Source organism: Odontesthes bonariensis, chromosome 5 (assembly GCF_027942865.1).
Source record: "Odontesthes bonariensis isolate fOdoBon6 chromosome 5, fOdoBon6.hap1, whole genome shotgun sequence".
Lineage (NCBI taxonomy): Eukaryota > Metazoa > Chordata > Actinopteri > Atheriniformes > Atherinopsidae > Odontesthes > Odontesthes bonariensis.
This window is the reverse complement of record NC_134510.1, coordinates 39,366,517-39,387,881: the sequence shown is the minus strand read 5'-3', so window position 1 is coordinate 39,387,881 and position 21,365 is coordinate 39,366,517. Positions and strand designations below refer to the sequence as shown.

At 45.3% G+C, this 21,365-nt stretch overlaps 1 protein-coding gene across 3 annotated transcripts in view; it reads right to left on the bottom strand.

Annotated features, from left to right (window-relative positions):
- Positions 1-21,365, bottom strand: part of gramd1a (GRAM domain containing 1A) — a 58,253-nt gene that overhangs the window by 31,407 nt on the left and 5,481 nt on the right. The window contains exons 3-4 of one of the 3 annotated variants that reach the window (XM_075466342.1): positions 17,667-18,477; positions 887-1,109 (exon numbers count right to left, since the gene is read on the bottom strand). In XM_075466342.1, the coding sequence (XP_075322457.1) occupies positions 887-1,109; positions 17,667-18,124 (681 nt within the window). In that variant the 5' untranslated portion in view covers positions 18,125-18,477. Of the gene's footprint in view, positions 1-886; positions 1,110-6,044; positions 6,362-17,666; positions 18,478-21,365 lie in introns of those variants that run through there. The other 2 variants (XM_075466344.1, XM_075466343.1) reach the window with 2 other exon arrangements.

Here is a 21,365-nt window from a genome sequence, read left to right as displayed (position 1 = left end):
ATGACGACTTTTTACTTTTACTTGAGTCATATTATTCTGAAGTAACAGTATTTTTACTTGAGTACACTTTTTGGCTGCTCTACCCACCTCTGCTGGTGACCTGATCAGGGTTAAAGAAATCTGATTTATTTTTCAATCCTTCAAATAACCCAAAGTTTACAATTTGTCATATCCGTGAGGCCAAAAACAGGAGGTGAAGTGATGCCCACTCAGCTCAGTCGGACACTTTGACAGCCCGCAGGCTCTGCCATCTTTCTCTGGCATCACCGATGAATAAAGGAAAGCCATCAGGTGGAAGCCGAGGAATTGACCCGCCACTTCCTGGAGTCATTGATAGAAGTTTAAGAGATTTAACACGTCAGCTGAGCCGTGTCGTTTAATCTGGTTTCGGGGCAGATACTAAAGCTGCTGGGAGCCTGCCGTAAAACAGCTGTTTTACAGATGTGCCGTCAGTCGCAGTTAAAAGAAAGAAAACAGAGGAATCAGCAGCATCTGTAACCGTGGTGTTTCCGTCTCTTCATCTGCATCTGAACAGGGGTGGGTAAAGTGGCAGGGGGGAGGCGGAGCTTGGTGCAGTAACTGGCCCGGGTGGAATGGGCTGCGGCCAGAAATCATGCAGAAACACTTACACTTAAGCTGCTTATTCATTATGACTTTTCAGCCGGCGGCGCAGATTCAGCGAGGATGCCGACAGTGCGGCGCTCGCACGCCACAGCGTGCTAAAGGCTGCTTCCTATCAAACTGATTTGATGAGCAGAGGGATAAGCAGCCTGGTTCATAACCAGGATGGATTCGGTCTGAGGCGTCCACACACACACACACACACACACACACACACACACACACACACACACACACACACACACACACCACAGCCCTCGGTTACCTTGGCATTGCGACTGAAGTGGCGAGTGGCGAGTGGGTAGGCGGATGAGAGGGAGGAGGCCGAGGGTATGGAGGGCAGCGGGCTGTCGGAGCCGCCTCCTCCTCCTCCGCCGCTGCTTTTCTCTCCACCCCCCTCACTTTCACTGGCCCTGCCCCCCCCAAGGACCCTGCGCCGCAGGGAGGGGGAGCTGCCAGGGGTGCTGCGTGGAGAGTTACTGGCTGTACTGGAGACAAGAAAAGACAAGAGTCGGCTCATGGGGAAACAGAGGAAAAGCATTCGTATATTTCTGCTGGATTTTGCTCTACGATGCCTTTAAAGGGATAGTTCGCCTCTTTTGACATGAAGCTGTATGACAGCCCATATTAATATTATTAAATATTAATATTATTTCTTTTTAAACCTAGCAGAGCTCTTAGATCCAAGGACTCAGGTCAGCTGGTCCAGTCCAGAGTCCAGACTAAACATGGAGAAGCAGCATTTAGCTGTTATGCTGCAAACAAGTGGAACAAACTGCCAGTGGAGATTAAACTTTCACCAAGTGGAGACATTTTTAAATCCAGGTTAAAAACATTTCTGTTCTCATGTGTCTGTGCGTGAAATCTGCACGATATCTTTGAACTTATCTGGACTGTTGCTGGTTTTTAAATTAATTTTAATTATTTTATTTGTTTCTCTTTATATTCTTTTATGTATTTTTAATGCTTCTTCCACTCCCTGCTGCAATGCTTTTATTTTATGTAAAGCACTTTGAACTGTTTGTACATGAAATGTGGTACAAATAAATTTGATTTGATATCAGCAACATCATTTATGAACATCTTCTTACCCCCTGCTGCGTCCTGTGAGCAGAGTTCCAGCCTCGTTTTGGTGTTGATGAAGGTAGTCCGGCTAGTTGGCTGGGGTTTAAAAAATAAAGCGTTTTGCTTCTCTAAACAATATGCGTTCAACAGAGTAATACATTTGCATCACAAAATCGTCCATCCAGAAAAAAGTCAGACCTCACAATCGCTTGGCGCTATTTTCTCTCCCTTCATATCACTGCCTGCTGCCGCCTGCCTTTGATTTAGACTTAGAAGCGAATACATTAGAGGTGTGACTGTTTCTTTAGCCTAAAACAGGGATGGATCCCTCTAAAATCTGATCCTGCTGACTTTTAAAGGTTTAGAACTAACATTTATGGCTTCATTAATCGAAATCATCACTGAAATATAACAGATTTCCTTGCCTTTTCTCGTACATGATACGAGTGTACGGTCTGCTCGTTTATCTTCTAAAGTGTTTTAAAGATATATTCAAATCATTTGACCGCTACAAACATTTTCTTCCGCATTTTAGAGGCTGAATAATAAAAGAAAATTTAATCACAAAATCGTCCATCCAGATAAAGTCAGACCTCACAATCTCTTGGCCCTATTTTCTCTCCCTTCGTATCACTGCCTGCTGCCGACAGCCGACAGCCGCGCCTGTTACGGTGTTTGCTGCTCGGTCTGCGCTTCGGTCTGCACAGCAGGCAGTGATACGAAGGGAGAGAAAATAGGGCCAAGAGATTGTGAGGTCTGACTTTTTCCTGGAGAACCATTTTGTGATGCAAATGTATTACTCTTTTGAACGCATGTTGTTTTGAGAAGCAAAACGCTTTATTTTTTAAACCCCAGCCAACTAGCCGGACTACCTTCATCAACCCCAAAACGAGGCTGGAACTCTGCTCACAGGACGCAGCAGGGGGTAAGAAGATGTTCAGAAATGATGTTGCTGATATGGGATGTTACACAGCTTCATGTCAAAAGAGGCGAACTGTCCCTTTAATGTCAAGCTATGGAGAAAAGCTGCAGGCGTTTCCCGTTTGAGAACCCTGTGCCATCCCAAAGTGCCGAATGAAGACCAAAGAAAGGCCGTATGAGGCCACAGCTATCAGCTGAGCTCATCCTGCAGCCAGACAGTGAGGGCATTTACAGCCATTTACAAAAGAACCTTAGACTGTGCGGAAAAGAAACATTAACTGCACGATACAGGAGCCACAAGTAAAGGACAACGTGTTCAATACAACCTGCTGAGCAGAGGTTCTAAGCTCAATGAGCGTGTCACCTATAGAGTGGCTGGGAGGGAAAATCTATTTAATGAAGTATGGGGCCCATTCCTGCCCAACTGCTGGATGTGTAAGGCTGACACTACCTACCTCTGCATATATATATATATATCTATATATATATATATATATATATATTTTTTTTTTTCCAGGTACAGGATATGTATGCTATGTAGACTTCCAAGGGTGTTGTGTTTTTGTTTTGTTGATCTAGGTTTTGTGTTGTAAGTCTGGCGTGATGTGTATGTTGTTGCTAGACTGTAGTTTTATTTTTTTTTTGTTTTATTTTTCTGTTTGTTTGTAAAGAAAAAAAAAAAGACTGGGCAGATGCTGAAAAGGAATACATTGTTTGCTATTCTTACCATGTAACTGTAATAATGTAACAGTTAGTTTTCTGCATTTGTCTGAAAAAAAACATCAATAAAAAAAAAAAAAGAAAAAGAACAATCTGCTGAGCAAAGAGGGAAAAACATCGAATGGGCTTTAACTCATATGCAAAGAAAATCTGTAGAAATCCTTTAAAAAAAACCTGACTGTTTGAAAATAATCTGTGTAGTGGAGCCAGAGGGCGGCGGTGTGGTTTTATCTCAGCAGAAGGGGCATGTAAGGACCCCAGAGGAGGGAAATAAACAACAACAACAGCTGTGGTGGACATCCACACCAGGAAAACAGATAGAGCCAAAGTGTCAAAAATGGGTTGAACCTGACATGGTCTGCCATAATTTTTGTGTTTTTTATGTTCACTTTGACCCTAAGAAGCAAAAATCAGAGGGTCTGCTCTGCCGGAAACATGGCGAAAATTTTTTTTTTGGCCATTTTAGTGTATGTACCCTTCATTTTTTGACAGAAAATGTTGGAAAATTACAATTTTCCAAAAAATCCTCAGTGGGTTGGGTAAGCTGTCAATAAATGCATTCCAGATGCACAGAACACATGTGGAGACAACATCCAATTAAATTATAACTCTTAAAATACATTTCTACATGATTTTTGGCTCGATTTAATGCAATATTTTTCCAATATTTTCATCTTTACTTCATTGGCAATCAATTATTCCCCCAAATTATGACTTCAGTCAACAACTATCGCCAACTAGGCCTAGCAGTGAAATCATCACAGATCCAATGATTTTGGTTGGATTTTTCTAGATTTTTCTGTGGAATGAGTATCCTGTTTGGTAAACAGAACGGCATATTGACTGATGTCATAATTTGGGGGAATAATTGATTGCCAATGAAGTAAAGATGAAAATATTGGAAAAAAGTGAAAAAACGCCTGATTTCTTTGCATTAAATTGAGCCAAAAATCATGTAGAAATGTATTTTAAGAGTTATAATTTAATTGGATGTCGTCTCCACGTGTGTTCTGTGCATCTGGAATGCATTTATTGACAGCTTACCCAACCCACTGAGGATTTGTGGAAAATTGTAATTTTCCAACATTTTCTGTCAAAAAATGAAGGGTACATACACTAAAATGGCCACAATTTTTTTTCCGCCATGTTTCCGACAGAGCAGACCCTCTGATTTTTGCTTCTTAGGGTCAAAGTGAACATACAAAACACAAATATAAAGAGAGAGCTCTCCCTCGGGTATCATCGGTCAGTCATGTCGTGCCACCGTCTGCCGGCTCAGACACAAAACAGCCGGCGAGTGGTGTCATTTCAGCCCTCGTTTCCATTCCGCCGCCTCAACGGAGTGCATAAACTACACAGTTCCCGGGCAATGCAACCCTAAAGCGGGCATGGAGAGATTACCAAGGCGACGTCAGCCACACACACTCGGACATAAACTGCTTAGATGCCTTGGCTTTGAAGTATCACCGCGAGTAAAGCTTCAACAATTAGTCAATTAATCTAACTGACAGTCATCGACTGCTAAGCCTCACACCGCACTGACAACATTCAGGGTTTTATTTGATGGCGTTACATTTATCCTAACTCGTGTTTGGAAGCTGCGGTCCTGATCAGAACATTTCCATCCAGCGTTCAGGCCCGGCCGCCTGTTTCTGCTCAGCATTGTGTAATATTCTGCCGTATTTCCACTCACAGTCACACACAGTCAACATCCACCGTGATACCAAAGGCTGTGATGTGGATCCAGCTTTACAAAAAAGCCTCCGAACCGAGTGTTTGCCGAGGTGGCTTCTTCTGGGTAAAAGTTCACGGCTGGTTAATGAGGGCAAAGGGGAAAAATGTTTGTGTTTATTTGGAGAAAAACTCAAAATAAGCTACAAATGGCACCTCTAACGTTTCCTGACAAGAAATAAAACTGTGCCACCATTTCATTCTGGATAATTACAGCTTTTATAAATACTCAGATCATCTTATTTCAGCATATTAATAGATTATTATAACTGTCCAAATCCCTGTTAATTATTTCTTAACTGGCCCCCTGTTTTCTGTTTAAAAGAAGCCATTGGACTCTTCCTCAGGTGCTGGGATGTTCTATCCCAGGCAGAGTGGCATTAAGGTCTCTTTAGGTGAGGCTCTGGGGCAGGGGGGCTGTTGTAAATCAGAGGGGGGAGGATCTGTGTCAGCCTGTGTTTACAACCTGGGCTTAAAGCTGCCACATCCCAGGTGTAAAGGGCAAACAAACCTTTCCAGAGTTTTCCACCCCAGCCTCGGTCCCAACACACGTTACAGCCGACACATAATCTGCTAACATGCGGCTAGCACAGCGGCTACAAGCTGGTTTACAACATGATTACAGGTCAAACACCTTAGGGGCAGGGCAAAGCCAAGCGCGAGCTCTTTCACAAGTTGTTCCAGTAAAAAACTGCACAAAACACGGCGTGTTGTGCAGGGATGGAGGGGGGGGGGGGGGCTGGAGCCCTGGAGCCGGTGGGGAGCGCCGAGCAGAGCCAGGACGGTCACGGACAAAATCAGCTGTTTAATCAGCTAATACCACACAGTTGTTTCTGCAGTCTGACACACACACAAACACACCGAGCCATAATCTGCAATATGGGACTCTTTATCTGAGCGAAAAAGCACGCGGCGCGTGAGCGTAAAAGCGGCTGGGTGCGCGGCGGATGCTTCTCATCCGGCGCTGCTCGGTTCGGGTCACTTACTCGAACATGTCATGAGGCGCACAAAAAAATAAAAAAAAATACGGTCCCGCTCGGCTGTTGGGGGGTGAATGAGGCTCCGGTGCTCCCGGTGTGCGCAGAGAAAACCAGCCCGGTGCTCCGGGAGCAGCGCTCCGCTCCTCCGCCGCGGCTCCTTCGCTCGGCTGCGGGATGAAAAACGCGGTCCTCGTCCACCGTCCCGCGGTCGGATCTTAATTTCCCATCACGGCCGATGCCCTGAAGGTGGTACCGGACACAACGCTGCCGTCTATGCTGAATGCAGGACCCGGTGACGGGCTGCAGTCTCTGCGCCCATCCGTAATCCCTTTGCAAGCAGAGGAGGAGGAGGAGGAAGAGGAGGAGGAGGAGGAAGAGGAGGAGGAGGAGGAAGAGGAGGAGGAGGAGGAAGAGGAGGAGGAGGAGGGGGGAGCTGAGTGAGGCCTTGGTTTTATTCTGAGGTGGTGCTGAGCTCAGGCACCCACCAGGATGATAAAGGCTGGGTTTTTTTAATCTGAATTCAGAGGCCATTCATCCCCATACGCCAGAGATGCTCATTGCGCGGCTCCTCAAGCTTTAATTGGCGGCTCGGGCTCACACAGTAGCTTATAACAATAACAATACATTTTATTCAAATAACACACATTGAATACTGCACAGTATGAAGTATTTTTATTAAGTATTAATTAAAGCTTAATGGTGTTTCCTAAAGGGGGAACTGTTAAACCTGGCAACGCAGCCCGCTTAAACCACAGAGCACGCTAGCTCCTTTAGCCGGCGCGAGATGCAGGCACAATGGATCGGTTTTTAATTAAAAAAGGGCAAAAACCAGCACAAAAACCATGCTCATTCTGAATGTGTCACTATGTACGGAAGCGTATTGCATTCACTTAAAATCCAATTCCAATATTTTTGGGTTTGTTTTTCGCGGAAATTTTTTCTGTTTTTCTGGCTATTTTTTTCTGGTTTTTTGGCCTATTTTTTCTGTTTTTCCTGGTAATTTTCCTGGCTATTTTTTGTCTGTTTTTCGTGGTAATTTTTTTCTGTTTTTCTGGCCATTTTTTCTGTTTTTTTTTCTGTAATTTTTTCTGTTTTTCTGGCTATTTTTTTCTGTTTTTCGCGGTAATTTTTCTGTTTTTCTGGCAATTTTTTTCTGTTTTTTGCGGTAATTTTTTCTGGCTATTTTTTTCTGTTTTTCGTGGTAATTTTTTTCTGTTTTTTGGGGGGTATTTTTTTCTGTTTGTCATGGTAATGTTTTCTCCCTGTTTCTCGGGGTAATTTTTTTCGGAAATATCGAGATACTTTGAAATCCCGCGAGATTATCCAGCCTGCAAGTGACTCCGGTGGACCTAAGGTGGCTCCTGCCCCCGCCCATCCCTGCCCCGTCTTGAACACTTTGAAACACTGCTATGTCTAGGAGATCTGAACGGGTTCTACCATCTACATGACTTAAAGACGGGACTGTCTCCCAGTGTCTTAAACCCAGGTCAAAGTAAAACTTGATTAAACTAAACAAACCAGTCATGTTTGCTTCCATTAAATCGAGCCCTCATAAAGGAATGAATGCGTTGATTGTTGCTTTCTAAACTAAAAAAAAAAAATTACCACGAAAAACAGAAAAAAATAGTCAGAAAAACAGAAAAAAATACCCAGAAAAACAAACCAAAAAATAAATTAGACAGAAAAACAGAAAAAAAAGTTTTTATTTATTTATTTAAATGAATGCAATACGCTTCCAACAACAAACTACAATTACAACATGAAGAAAGTCGAGGACATGCACGCCAGCTTCCGCTCATCCCAGTATGAAGGTAAATGTGGTCTGAATTGAAAATGTATTGGCTGTGTTGTTTCTTTTTCTGTGGGATGTTTTATATGTAGAAATGCATATTTGCAAAAGGGGACTTTAGTATGTTGTGGTAAAAGTGGCTCTTTCCTTGATTTTGCTCTGCCAGTGTGGCTCTGGTGAAAAAAATAGTGAGTATCGCTGCCACACTCAAAGATTTCACATCGAATGTGGAATCCGTCTTTGGGGGTATTTTTTTTAATTTGAAAAATATCCTAGAGGAAATGGTTAAATGCAGAAAGAAAGTGAGCTTTAGTTGAAATCACACAGCACCGCCTACAGCTTGAAAGTTGGGGGGGAAAAAAAGACTAGAATAGATGGTTTACAAATCCCAGAACGGTTCAGGCCCAGAATGCATCTGTGATACATATCACAGATGCATTCTGGGAGAGCAGAGCTCTGAGATCCAAGGACTCAGGTCAGCTGGTCTAGTCCAGAGTCCAGACTAAACATGGAGAAGCAGCATTTAGCTGTTATGCTGCAAACAAGTGGAACAAACTGCCAGTGGAGATTAAACTTTCACCAAATGGAGACATTTTTAAATCCAGGTTAAAAACATTTCTGTTCTCATGTGTCTATGCATGAAATCTGCAAAATATCTTTGAACTTATCTGGACTGTTGCTTGTTTTTAATCATTTAAATGATTTTATTTCTTTCTCTTTATATTCTTTTATGTATTTTTAATGCTTCTTCCACTCCCTGCTGCAATGCTTTTATTTTATGTGAAGCACTTTGAATTGTTTTGGACATGAAATGTGCTACAAATAAATTTGATTTGATTTGATTTAGATCCAAAGTAAATAGTAGGAACTGGTGTGTTTTTCGTAGAGAGGTATCTGGCAGATAAAGACAACTACAACACGACCAGTAGTGAGTCCACCTGGCCAAAGCCCAGAGCCCACCCAATCCCTTAACCCTCAATCTGTGTCCATCTCTCTGGATTAGAGTCCACAGCATAATCCACGCTGGCCTGAGCCAGGCCCACATCTCCACGATTCAGCCTCTCTGAGTGTAATCTGCTTTCCGAGCCCCCCCGATGACCCACGGTAACGTCAGAGTTTTGTGTAACGGAGGGTTGAACCGCGGCACCCGGAAGGACTAACACAACGATACTCACTATTTTTCTCACAAGAGCCACACTGGCAGAGCAAAATCAAGGAAAGAGCCACTTTTACCACAACATACTAAAGTCCCCTTTTGCAAATATGCATTTCTACATATAAAACATCCCACAAAACACAAAAAAAGAAACAACACAGCCAATACATTTTCAATTCAGACCACATTTACCTTAAAGGCCTACAGAAAGGTAGCCTGATAAACCAGCCTAAATGGATTGGATGTCTAATTTAGTCTGGCACCGATCAATGGATACAACGGAACATTGTTGATGAGCACAACCCGTTGTCTTTCAAACCGCGTCTGTGCCTATAGGCCAACGCTCTGACCAATCAGCGCAACTGACTGTGACGTAGTAAGCGCGACAGAAAGCTTTGGTGGGAGGGGACTCTTCCAAAACTGATGCCAAGCACAGATTCTATAATAGGACAGATACGCCACTCACGGTGCATTTCCGGTTTCCAACGAGGCGATTTTGGTTGCAGTTCCACCCTCTTTCCACGTGGGGCGCCCAATTTTGGAGACCAGAATGAATGGAGTCCTATGGAGCTATACGCCCTTTCGTGCCCTTATCTCAAGATATAATTTTTTCTCTAGTAATTCGAATGTTGTTTTCGAAAGAGGGTGTTTAGAAAATACCCATGGCTGAGTTTTAGATTTTTAGAGCCACTCATTTGCTTAAAAAAAGGATTTGAAGTGTATATGACGTCATACATAGCTGGTCGACCAGCTGTCATTAGCACAATGCTAGCGCGTTGTGGACAACAAGAAGCCAACCAGTAAGAAATCAAAGGGATATATGTACTCGTTCAGTTGATTTTTTACTTGAAACCCATGTTGAGCTCTCAGAAACTACATTCAAATCTGAGCGCTCTTGAGGAGACTTAGGTGAAACTGACCATTTGTAGCATCTAGCTCCATTGGGCCCCATTCATTCTGGTCTCCACCGACGCTCCCAGTGGAATTCTGGTGGAACTGCAGCCAAAAAGCCGGTACAATGGGGCTTAATAGAGAGTGGCAAGGCTGTTCGTTATAATGGCTGTGTGCCAAGGCTGAATCAAACGAGCACTGTTCCATTGCCGCCGCCATCTTTCTTGTTGTGCTTTCGCTTGTCTATGTTCGCTTCCACTGCCCAACGTCGCACTGCTCTGTCGTCACTCCCTCAGAACCCTCTGGCCCGCCCGCGTTGATTCAAAACACATCTCTGCGTTGTGATTGGTTTAGTTGCCATCTGCCAGATTCAGGGCAGTATTTTCAAAATGACAAGTGGATCGAGGCCAGACCCAACCGCAGGCAAAACATTTTGCCGTCCAGCAGTTGGCGCTGGTTTTCCAGGCTAACAGAAAGGTGATTTTTTGCACAAAACTGAAATAGCAGATCGATTCCTTATATACCATGGAATGTTTTTATGATTTTAAAATAATTTTAGGCCCCTGGATAGTCCTGATTAGGCCCAATAAACTATCGCCACATTTGACTCGAATTTGGCAAACCGGAAGAGGCAGACGACAGGTGCGTAATAAAACATAACAGTCCATTAGGCTGCAACAAAGAGACAGAATCCCATAACGCCCTCCTCTCCATGGATAACACCACTGTTGCTACATTTGCGGCACTGATACCGTCCAAACACAAGTATACTCCCACTCACTTTCGTGCTTGGAAGTTCCCCATGTGTGCCGCGGGACGCCGCTTGGAAATATAAAACGTTGGGTTCAGTGCAGTTTTTATTGCGAGTAGATGTACGAAGTGCTGTGGGTGCGTGTGTTGCCCTCAGCAGCTCACACCACCGGGGACAGAGGAAGCCGTGTGTCCACGTCGGGGCTCTCGATGATCGCTCTGCCGGCTGATTTCAGGGCAACCATCCCGCGGTGTGTCCGCTCTCCGCCAGGTGGATTCCCCCTGAGCGTCCGCACCGCAGGGAGCTGAACACGGCGGGATGGCTCCGGCTGATTTCACCAGAGAGGAGGCAGGCGGACAGGGAGGCACAGACACAAGACCGCGGGTCTCTCTGCTTCCTCTGTCCCCGGTGGTGTGAGCTGCTGCTGCTGAGGGCAACACACGCACCCACAGCACTTCGTACATCTACTCGCAATAAAAACTGCACTGAACCCAACGTTTTATTGCCTTCACCACTCAACAAGCATACTACAATAGCGGCAGCCAGGAAAAACCATGGCACCTGTGACGTCGCACGGAAGCCCCGCCCCCAGTCTGGAATTCCAGGAAGGATTTCCAAGCGGCAAATTCAAAATCGCAAATTTCATGCGTTTATGAAATGTTTTGGTGTAGAGTCCAATGATCATTATTGTTCCTCTGTGTATGTATTATCATTATGTATTGGGTGTAGTGTCAGCTTTCTGTAGGCCTTTAATACTGGGATGAGCGGAAGCTGGCATGCATGTCCTCTTTACTTTCTTCATGTTGTATTTGTAGTTTGTTGTTGTAATCATAGTGAGACATTCAGGATGAGCATGGTTTTTGTGCTGGTTTTTGCCCTTTTTTTTAAACTTAAAACCGATCCATGGTGCCTGCATCTGGCGGTACACCCGACGTTTGCCTGCTCGTCCCCTCTCTGGCGTCTTCATGCTGATTTTCGTTTGGTTTCTGTGCTGGTTTTTGCCCTTTTTTAATTCAAAAACCGATCCATTGTGCCTGCATTTCGCGCTGGCTAAAGGAGGCTGCGTTGCCAGGTTTAACAGTGTGGCCCCTTTAGGAAACACCATTAAGCCTTAATTAATACTTAATAAAAATACTTCATACTCCTCTTTGGTTCCCCCTGCAGCCTCTTGCATGTAAAGTTATGCAAATTGTTCTGCATTTGCCACTTTGTTGGCCAGGCGACTCATACTTCTCAATGGGAAACACCCTCACTCTCCGTCTCACAGCAGGTGGGTGAAAGAGGTGCTACTGTCCATTAAACTTGAAAAGCTCAGATTTTCCCTCGATGGTTCCTTAGTCCTTGTGAAAATACTTGGAGACCTCTCTTAAACTATATTGAATCTTTGACATCTCTGCCTGACTGCGACGACTGAGCCCCCCATATATTTATATTTTATTTATTTTCTTTTTTTTTTAACATTTTTATTTATATTTACTAGTTTACTTTGTCATTTTCCATATTCATGTGTTTGTTGTATGTGTCTTGTACTGTTTATATGTTGATGTTGAATTCTTAGAACTGTTCTGCGTTGCGTGGGGTGGGATTGTGGGAGGGATAAAAAACTGGGAAAAATTATAGAATGGAAGGCTTCTCTGTTGAGCTGTACCGCTACATTGCTACCTGTTAAACTGCTTCCAATAAAGAAAGTCTATATAAAAATACTTAATACTACAAAAACACAAAATTAATAAAAAATACCTAATACTGTGCAGTATTCACTGTGTGGCTGTGTTCGAAACCGTATACTTCTCCTACTACTCACACTAACTTTCTGAGTTAGTAAGCGAGTTTGAGTAAGCAGAAGTTCCCGGATGCACACTAGATTCTCCGAAATGTTGGGTATGCATCATGAGGTTACTACTCATACTCAAACTACCCAAGATGCAACGTAACGTGGCCGATCGTCATTTCCTATCAAAACGGCAGTTTCAAGCTAGCTACAACGAGGGTAGCTTCACTTCCTGTTTTCAAAACAAAAGCACCAATTGTATGGTAATGGCTTTCCCTATGATAAAAGGCAACGGGTATTTTATTTTGTGAAAATAACAGGAAGTGCGTTGCTCACTGCGGCTAGCTTTAGTAGCGCCGAATTCGTGGGAACAAAATGGTAAACAGCCGGTATTTTGTCAGGTTTTCAACACGTTGGGGATCTAAACGACTACTTTCTCACTTGAAAATGTTTCAAATGTTGCTAAAGTTTACAGAGTTTAGAGCTTAAGCGAAATCAGCTTCAGGCCGGCTGATTTCAGCTCGGGCAGGAGCGAAATGCATTGTGGGTAAACGCTCTGCATACTCTCTGATCGATGAGTATGCAGTTTGGAAGTGTGTAATATGCGGTTTCGAACACATCCTATGTTATTTGAATAAAAGGATTGTTATCGTTAGCATGTTGTTATAAGCTACTCTGTGAGTGCGAGCACCAATTAAAGCTGGAGGAGCCGCATGTGGCTAACAGCACGGGATGTGGGTGCACAGAATGTGGTGCAGACATGACGCTCTGCATCACTTCCTGCAACAGAAGGACTTTCTGTGGGGGAGAAGACCAAACTGGATACGACATACAGACCAGCATCAGAGGGACAGATAACGGACCTCTGATACCACCAACTGCTGATAAAGAGCCAAGAAGAGGTCACACAACAATCAATGGCTGCTCATTTGTTACAAACAATCCAACTATGTCCATGTCAGCAGTGATCCGGGAGCGTCCCAGATGATTCAAGGTTAAATCAGGTGTTTACATGCGTACAGTGTGTGTGCAGCTTGTATTTACAGTACACAGTGCCACTGATTATTAGACCACAACCGTCTGCTCCACGCTTGGGTCACAGAGCTGCAGCCGGTGAAGTGAACGAACAGATGAACAATGAGCAGTTCGGCTCAAAGTGATTTGGAAAGTTTGTGCACCAGCAGATCTGCACCCGCTGGCCAAAATAAAGACACAAATCCAGGTCAAAGTGATATGAAACGTCCTCTGATAGAATGACGGGAAGGAAAGTGACGTCGAAGATAATAATCACAGATAGTGTGGGCGAAAACAGAAGCACCAGCGCATTTAAAAAAATAAAAAACCTTTTAAACATTCATGGGATGTTGAACACATCTCAAGTGGCTACTTCAGTGTTCAACAAGCATCTGTTAAGCCACTTAAATCTGAGCTATGAACCATTCAGGCAGGTAAAAGGCTCCTAATTCAAGGGATGAACCAGTGTTGTGTCCACATAGTTTCAACTTTTTTGTACATTTACGTTTAAAACTGCTTTCAGTTACCAAGAGTCAAATTAATATAAGAAATTCAGTTTAAATAAAAATACTAATCCTCAAAAAATTAACGTTATCACGTCTAAAAGTAGAAAAGTAGGAAAAAAAACAGACAATAATAAGAATTATATGTTATTCAACATCAAGAAAAAGTAAATAAGATTAAATTTAAAGCTTAAAAAGGAATATAAGATATAATCTAATGATTAATTATGGAACAATTAATATAAATGAAATGATTAAACTGTTTTATGCCACCAGAAATGAATAATCTAGAAGCTCTTTGTGGGTTTTAGACTGGAATTAAGATTTGTTCCCATTTCTTTAGCTGCATGTGTGAAAAACAGCAAAGATAACACAGTGTGACAGACAGAAAACAGGATTTCTGCAGCAACAAGGCGATTCCCAAAGAGCTGTTAGCTGAAAACTTGGCATATCTCAGCACGGTGTGCAGTGTGTCCTTAAAACATCTGAGGAAACTGGACAAGTGGAGGACAAAAGAAGAAGTGTCAGGCCTAAAGAACTATCTACAGCAGATGAACAGGATCTGAATCTGGACCCGATGCATCAGGACCTTGAAAACCTTTGTTTGCTTCAGTTCAAAACATTTTAAACCGGCTGCTTTCAGTGCTGGTTAATCTTCCAAATAATGGCCAACATGGAGGCGACTCAGAACCGGATCAGTCGGTCTCGTTAAGGTTCTGTGAGCAGCTAAACAACGTAAGTGGGTCAATAAAACGATGTGTGAACGAGGAGCACAAGGACACAGCTGTTCATGTGAAGCACAGGACACAATCCCCCTCTGCGGCCCACTGCAGTGAGCACGCCGACCCCTCTGATTGGACTCGCATGACATCATCAGACTGAGAGTCCAGCCCCATTGGCTGAGGATGATGTCATCATTCAAAGGAAGGATAAATAGCTCTCAGCCCCGCCTCCAGCTCCTTGAAGCTGACCCAGCTCTGTTTTTTTTCTCCCTCTCCTCCACAGCAGTCTTTGTTTACAGTTTCCATAACCTTGCAGCTTCCTGTCCTTAACACTTCACACTAATGTCTGAAAACGCACAGAAACTGGAGGCTTTCACAGCAGGCAGCAGAGGCAGCTCTGCCTTATCTCCACAGCTCCTCAGTGGGATTATTGGCCGGCTTTTTTAGAAAGCTGACGTCAAAGTGTCTCATGAATCATCTTTATCAGGGTTCTGACAGCGCAATCTGTCCCGACTAAAGCCGCGTTCGGATAGCCGCCCTTCCCCAGGGGAACTGTTTCAGTCTGCATTCCCACATGAGTCGGACCTGATAGGACCTGATGCGACGCAGCCGTCTGCCACAGCAAGAAGTGTTAAATGTGTGTGAAGAGAGAAATGTGATTATTAAATTATTCATCTCAGCATATGATTTAGACCAGGGCAAGAAATGAATCAAAAAATTATGTAAAGAAGTGGAAAGTTCAAAGGGCAACAATACAACAAATAGTAAAGACAATGTGAAGTGTAGATGATGTATCCCCTCGGTTCAGGCTACAAACTTGTTCATTGTTCATATGTTTATTTGTTATGTTCACCCTCCAACAGGAGAAAAGGGAAAAATAATAAATAATAAGGTGAAAATAAGGACAGGAGTGGAAGAATGTTCCATTTTACTCTGCTGTAACTTTACTGAGAATAGGGCTGTGTTCCAAACTTCCATACTACAAACTTCCATACTACAAACTTCCATACTACAAACTTATATTAAAAGGAGAACTGCGGTATTTTCAACATTAAGCCTCTTTTATGAGTCGTCTGCAGTGTTTTAGAACCCCCCTCACCGCTTTTTTGATGTTTACTGCTGTCTCCTGTATTTGCCTAATTTTGATTCTTCTCAACCTGCTTCAGAACGGCATGTCATGCGCATGTCCTTAAAGGTCCGTAAAAGCACCATAAAAGTCCGTTTTCAAAATAATCAACTCACCGGAGTGATATTACTCCGCCACCGCTAAGAAAATAGTGCGAGCATGAACGAGCTGCCAAATAAAACACGACAGAAGCAACTTTTCGCAACAAAATTTGATATGGATTACCAGTGCACACCAGTAACCACTCCGCTGAGTTGATTATTTTGAAAACGGACGTTTATTGTGCTTTTACGGACCTTTTAGGACATGCACATGACTTGCCGTTCTGAAGCAGGTTGAGAAGAATCAAAATTAGGCAAATACCGGAGACAGCAGTAAACATCAAAAAAGAGGTGAGGGGGGTTCTAAAACATTGTAGACGACTCAGAAAAGAGGCTTAATGTTGAAAATACCGGAGTTCCCCTTTAATCATGGACGATCACATGGGGCGTCTAACATGGAGGCTGGAAGAGCTCACAGAGAGAGTCAGGAGACGCAGGATGGAGCGCAGGCCGTACCTTTTGGTTTCATGAAGGAAGGAGAGCAGACCGCCGCAGACAAAGGAGACCACGTGAGGTTTAACTTATTAAACACGCCAAGGTTGTGTCTGTGTCATATGAGGAAACATTTCAGCCTGACAACATGACAAGGGGCGGAGCTACCGACCACCAAGGGGCGGGGCTACCAACCACCAAGGGGCGGAGCTACCAAACACCTCCGTCAGATGTGTTCCTATGGAACGCAGAACAGACCCAGCTGAGGAGAAGGAGCTGAAATGGTTCCAGGAACTGAGGGCCGTGGTCCCGAGTTCCCGAGGGCCGCGGTCCCTAGTTCCCGAGGGCCGCGGTCCCTAGTACCCGAGGGCCGTGGTCCCTAGTTCCTGAGGGCTGTGGTCCCTAGTAACTGAGGGCTGTGGTCCCTAGTTCCTGAGGGCCGCCGTCCCTAGTACCCGAGGGCCGCCGTCCCTAGTTCCCGAGAGCCGCTGTCCCTAGTTCCCGAGAGCCGCGGTCCCTAGTTCCCGAGGGCCGCGGTCCCTAGTTCCCGAGGGCCGCCGTCCCTAGTTCCCGAGAGCCGCGGTCCCTAGTTCCCGAGGGCCGTGGTCCCTAGTTCCCGAGGACCGTGGTCCCTAGTTCCTGAGGGCCGTGGTCCCTAGTTCCTGAGGACCGTGGTCCCTAGTTCCTGAGGACCGTGGTCCCTAGTTCCTGAGGGCTGTGGTCCCGAGTACCCGAGGGCCGCGGTCCCTAGTACCCGAGGGCCGTGGTCCCTAGTTCCTGAGGGCCGTGGTCCCTAGTTCCTGAGGACCGTGGTCCCTAGTTCCCGAGGGCCGTGGTCCCTAGTACCCGAGGGCCGTGGTCCCTAGTTCCTGAGGGCCGCGGTCCCTAGTTCCTGAGGGCCGTGGTCCCTAGTTCCTGAGGACCGTGGTCCCTAGTTCCTGAGGACCGTGGTCCCTAGTTCCTGAGGGCCGCGGTCCCTAGTTCCTGAGGGCCGTGGTCCCTAGTTCCTGTATGTGCGAATGAGGGAGAAAACGGCCCCCGTTCCTTAAAAGGTGCAGAAGGTTCCTACAGCGGGAATGCGGCTTAAGTTTTCACATCAGCTCGTTCCAAAGTAGCTAACCTCCTGCAGCTTTGGGGGAATCTGACAGGACACAAATGAGAAGCTATTCAGTCTACGCCAGCAGCTGGTGTGGGTGCAGCTGAATGCAAATGGCCCGAGGTTTAACGGTGTGGAACCCCGTCAGACAGGGCGCTGACTGCTGCCGCCATTAAGGCGAGCAGTTTAGCTTCTGCTCCTGACCCAGCGTGTTTGTGTTTACCTTCATTACTTCTTCCACCTTCCTTTTTTTTGGGGTGAACCCAGAACACTGACCTGCAGTCGTCCCAGTCAGGGTCTCTGCTCAGCAGGCTCCTGAGGGACCAACGGGAGCGCCGGCTGGGCGAGGGGCTATGGGACCAGGAGCGAGGCGGCGGCAGGAGGAGGTCGTGCGAGGGGCTGTCCCGCCCGAGCCCCGCCCCCTCCATCTGAGCGGCGCCGGAGGGGGAGGGGCTGCGCTGTCCAACAGCGTCCCTCTCTGCAGACTCCCCCACAACAACTTGAGGCGCTTTACGCCATCTCATCCTCGAGGTGCAGCCTTGCTCGGCTGCTTTTTGCCTCTTGGTTCGGGTCCGGCTGTGGTGGGACCGGTTCAGGCGGCTGCAGCGCGGCGGTCTGGGGCTGGGTGAGCGGGACCAGGACTCCGTGTCCGAGGAGGGTGGCAGGACGGTCAGCACGGGGACGGGCTGAGCCAGGGTGAAACCCTCCGGCATCACGGGAGAGGACGTGGTCATCTTCTCAGCTCTCCGGGCCTCAGTTTCCTCGGTTTCCTCGGTTTCCTCTCGCTTAATGGCAACAGAAAAAGGCTCGCCCTCTCTTCGGAGTCTGAGTCATGCTTATCATAACGTGCCTGTTATGCTTGGCTTGAAGACTTTAAGAGTAAGAAAAGAAAGCCGCACAGAACGTCCCGTTTGCCAAATCAACTGTGAGCCAATCACGCAGCGCAGGCTCATATTTCCGCTGAAGTAACCTCAAGTTTCCTCACATCAGACCAGCTGAATTCCACCTAAGTGGTGCAATCAGTCTGCGGCCGACACTGCCACTCAGGGACGTTACTCAGGTTTGGTGGAGGTTTGCAGGTGGCTACCTGAGGAGTGAAAAAGAGCAGAGACTTTGCATTCAAACCGCCGGCCCACCACAGCCAGGCTACCACTTTAAATATCTTTCTTTCCTCAGAATGAAAAAAAAGCTTCGAAGCCTTTCTCGAACATAAATCATAACAAGATTAGAGCCGTTTCTGTCGGCCGTCTCCACCTCTTCTGGGAAAATGAGGTATCATGTGACAACAGTGCTGACCAAATGTTTTTCCTGTAAAGAGGCCGATCAATAGGACTTATTTATAGAGGCTGAATGTGTTAGGTGCAGTCTTCTCAGGCTAAAATGTATTTATTTTTATGCAAAGTTATGAATAAAAATCTCCCTTCAAGTAACTCAGAAGCAGCCAAATCTGTGAGTCATGAAAAAGAAAGGAAAATATCTTTCAATTCAATTCAATTTATATAGCACCAAATACAACAAATGTCATCTCAAGGCACTTACTAAGTGAACCCCTGATCCAGCAGCTGGTTTCCTGTGGGACGTTCTCAGTCTCTCTCCTGGTTCAGGGGGAACATTGTTCCAGAAGTCTTGTGGTTTGTTCAGATGCAGCTTTGCAAACCTAAGCTGTGCTGCCATGTTCTTTTTCTCCTGCAGCCCTTCCACACAAGCCAGTTCAGTCTGTTTCTAACTGTGCTGCCATGACCTTTAACCTTTAACATGCTAACTGAGGCCGTGTTCGAAACTGCATACTCATCGATCAGACAGTATGCAGAGCGGTTACCCACAATGCATTTCGCTCCTGCCCGAGCCGAAATCAGCCGGCCTGAAGCTGATTTCCCTTAAGCTCTAAACTCTGTAAACTTTAGCAACATTTGAAACATTTTCAGGCGAGAAAGTAGTCGTTTAGATCCCCAACGTGTTGAAAACCTGACAAAATACCGGCTGTTTACAATTTTGTTCCCAGGAATTCGGCGCTACTAAAGCTAGCCGCAGTGAGCAACGCACTTCCGGTTATTTTCACAAAATAAAATACCCGTTGCCTTTTATCATAGGGAAAGCCATTACCATACAATTGGTGCTTTTGTTTTGAAAACAGGAAGTGAACCTACCCTCGTTGTAGCTAGCTTGAAACTGCCGTTTTGACAGGAAATGACGATCGGCGACGTCACGTCACGTTGCATCTTGGGTAGTTTGAGTATGAGTAGTAACCTCATGATGCATACCCAACATTTAGGAGAATCTAGTATGCATCCGGGAAAAAAGTCAGTATGAGTAGTAGGAGAAATATGCGGTTTCGAACACAGCCTGAGATGTAGCTCTTGGGTTTCTGACCTTGGGGTGATCTGTAACCTTTAACATGCTAACTGAGGCCCGCAGAGTCTGAGATGTAGCTCTTGGGTTTCTGACCTTGGGGTGACCTTTAACCTTTAACATGCTAACTGAGGCCCGCAGAGTCTGAGATGTAGCTCTTGGGTTTCTGACCTTGGGGTGACCTTGCTGGGACGTCCACTCCTGGGCAGATTGACAGCTGTCCTGAATGTTTTCCACCTGTGGATAATCTTTCTCTCTGTAGAACGATGGACTCCAGATAGTTGGGAAACAGCCTTATAACCCTTCCCAGATTGATGGGCAGCAGCAGTTTGCTGATGTCTTTCCTCCTTGGCATCGTGTTAACACACACCTGACAGGAACTTCTGTCAGTTTTCTCTTCTCAAAAGTCAATTTCATCTCATTTTCAGACCAAGCTATTTACGTCCCGACACAGAAAGCCTTAAAACTCAGAGAGGATGCACTTTCTTGGTAATCCATATCAAATTTCGTGGCGAAAAGTTGCTTCTGTCGTGTTTTATTTGGCAGCTCGTTCATGCTCGCACTCTTTTCTTAGCGGTGGCGGAGTAATATCAACGAACATCCAGTACAAAATGTCAAATAAAACACGACAGAAGCAACTTTTCGCCATGAAATTTGATATAGATTACCAGTGCACACCAGTAACCACTCCAGTGAGTTGATGATTTTGAAAACGGACGTTTATGGTGCTTTTACAGACCTTTAAAGCTGCAGTCTGCAAGATTTGTTGTTGTCATACGTAAAGTCCTAATTTTTTGGCATTTTAAGAGTTTACATGATCTATCAGAACGCTTGAAGTTGAAAACGGTGACCTCCGTAGTCGCAAAATGCAAGAAATGCTTATTTTTTAACCGAAAAATAAAAAGTTATTCAACTTCCTGTCCCGCCCCTTCAAAACACATGAGAACTCGTGCACGTAGACGTGCACGCCAGATGCGCTTACACGACTCCTCATTCATCAACTCACCTGTCATTTGCGATCATGGAAGACACAGTAAGTAGACTAGCCCGTAATGAAGTTCAATAGTCCAGATAAATAAGCGTGGGGACGAGCCTACCTTGTATCGCGCGTGCACAGTCGGTGATTGACAGGCAGCAGAGCCCAGCTCGTAACCTGATTGGTTACCTTTTACCGGTCCGGTCTGCAATTTTGTAAACAAACCTGCTGGCTTTGGAGGGACCTAGCGGGACATATAGGGGACCTAGAGAACTCATTTTTTTTTGTATTGGGGTATTTAATGTACTACTTTCAGAATCCCCGGACAGTTCCAGGCATTATGCTTGAAAAAGAGTTGCAGACTGCAGCTTTAAGGACATGCACATGACTTGCCGTTCTGAAGCAGGTTGAGAAGAATCAAAATTTGGCAAATACCGGAGACAACTAGCCTGGCTGACGCATCCACATCTGGATGAGATGGTGGTCTGGGAACTAGGTGTGCATTTTCTCGTATTTGAGGCGTGGTTTACGAATGCCTAGAGCCGTTTATTGGGCGCTACGAATGTCTATCAAATGACGTCAGGTTCTTCCCATGCTGCTTTAGGTGCGATTCATAGCCAATTGTATCACTTATACCAGATGACGACAGA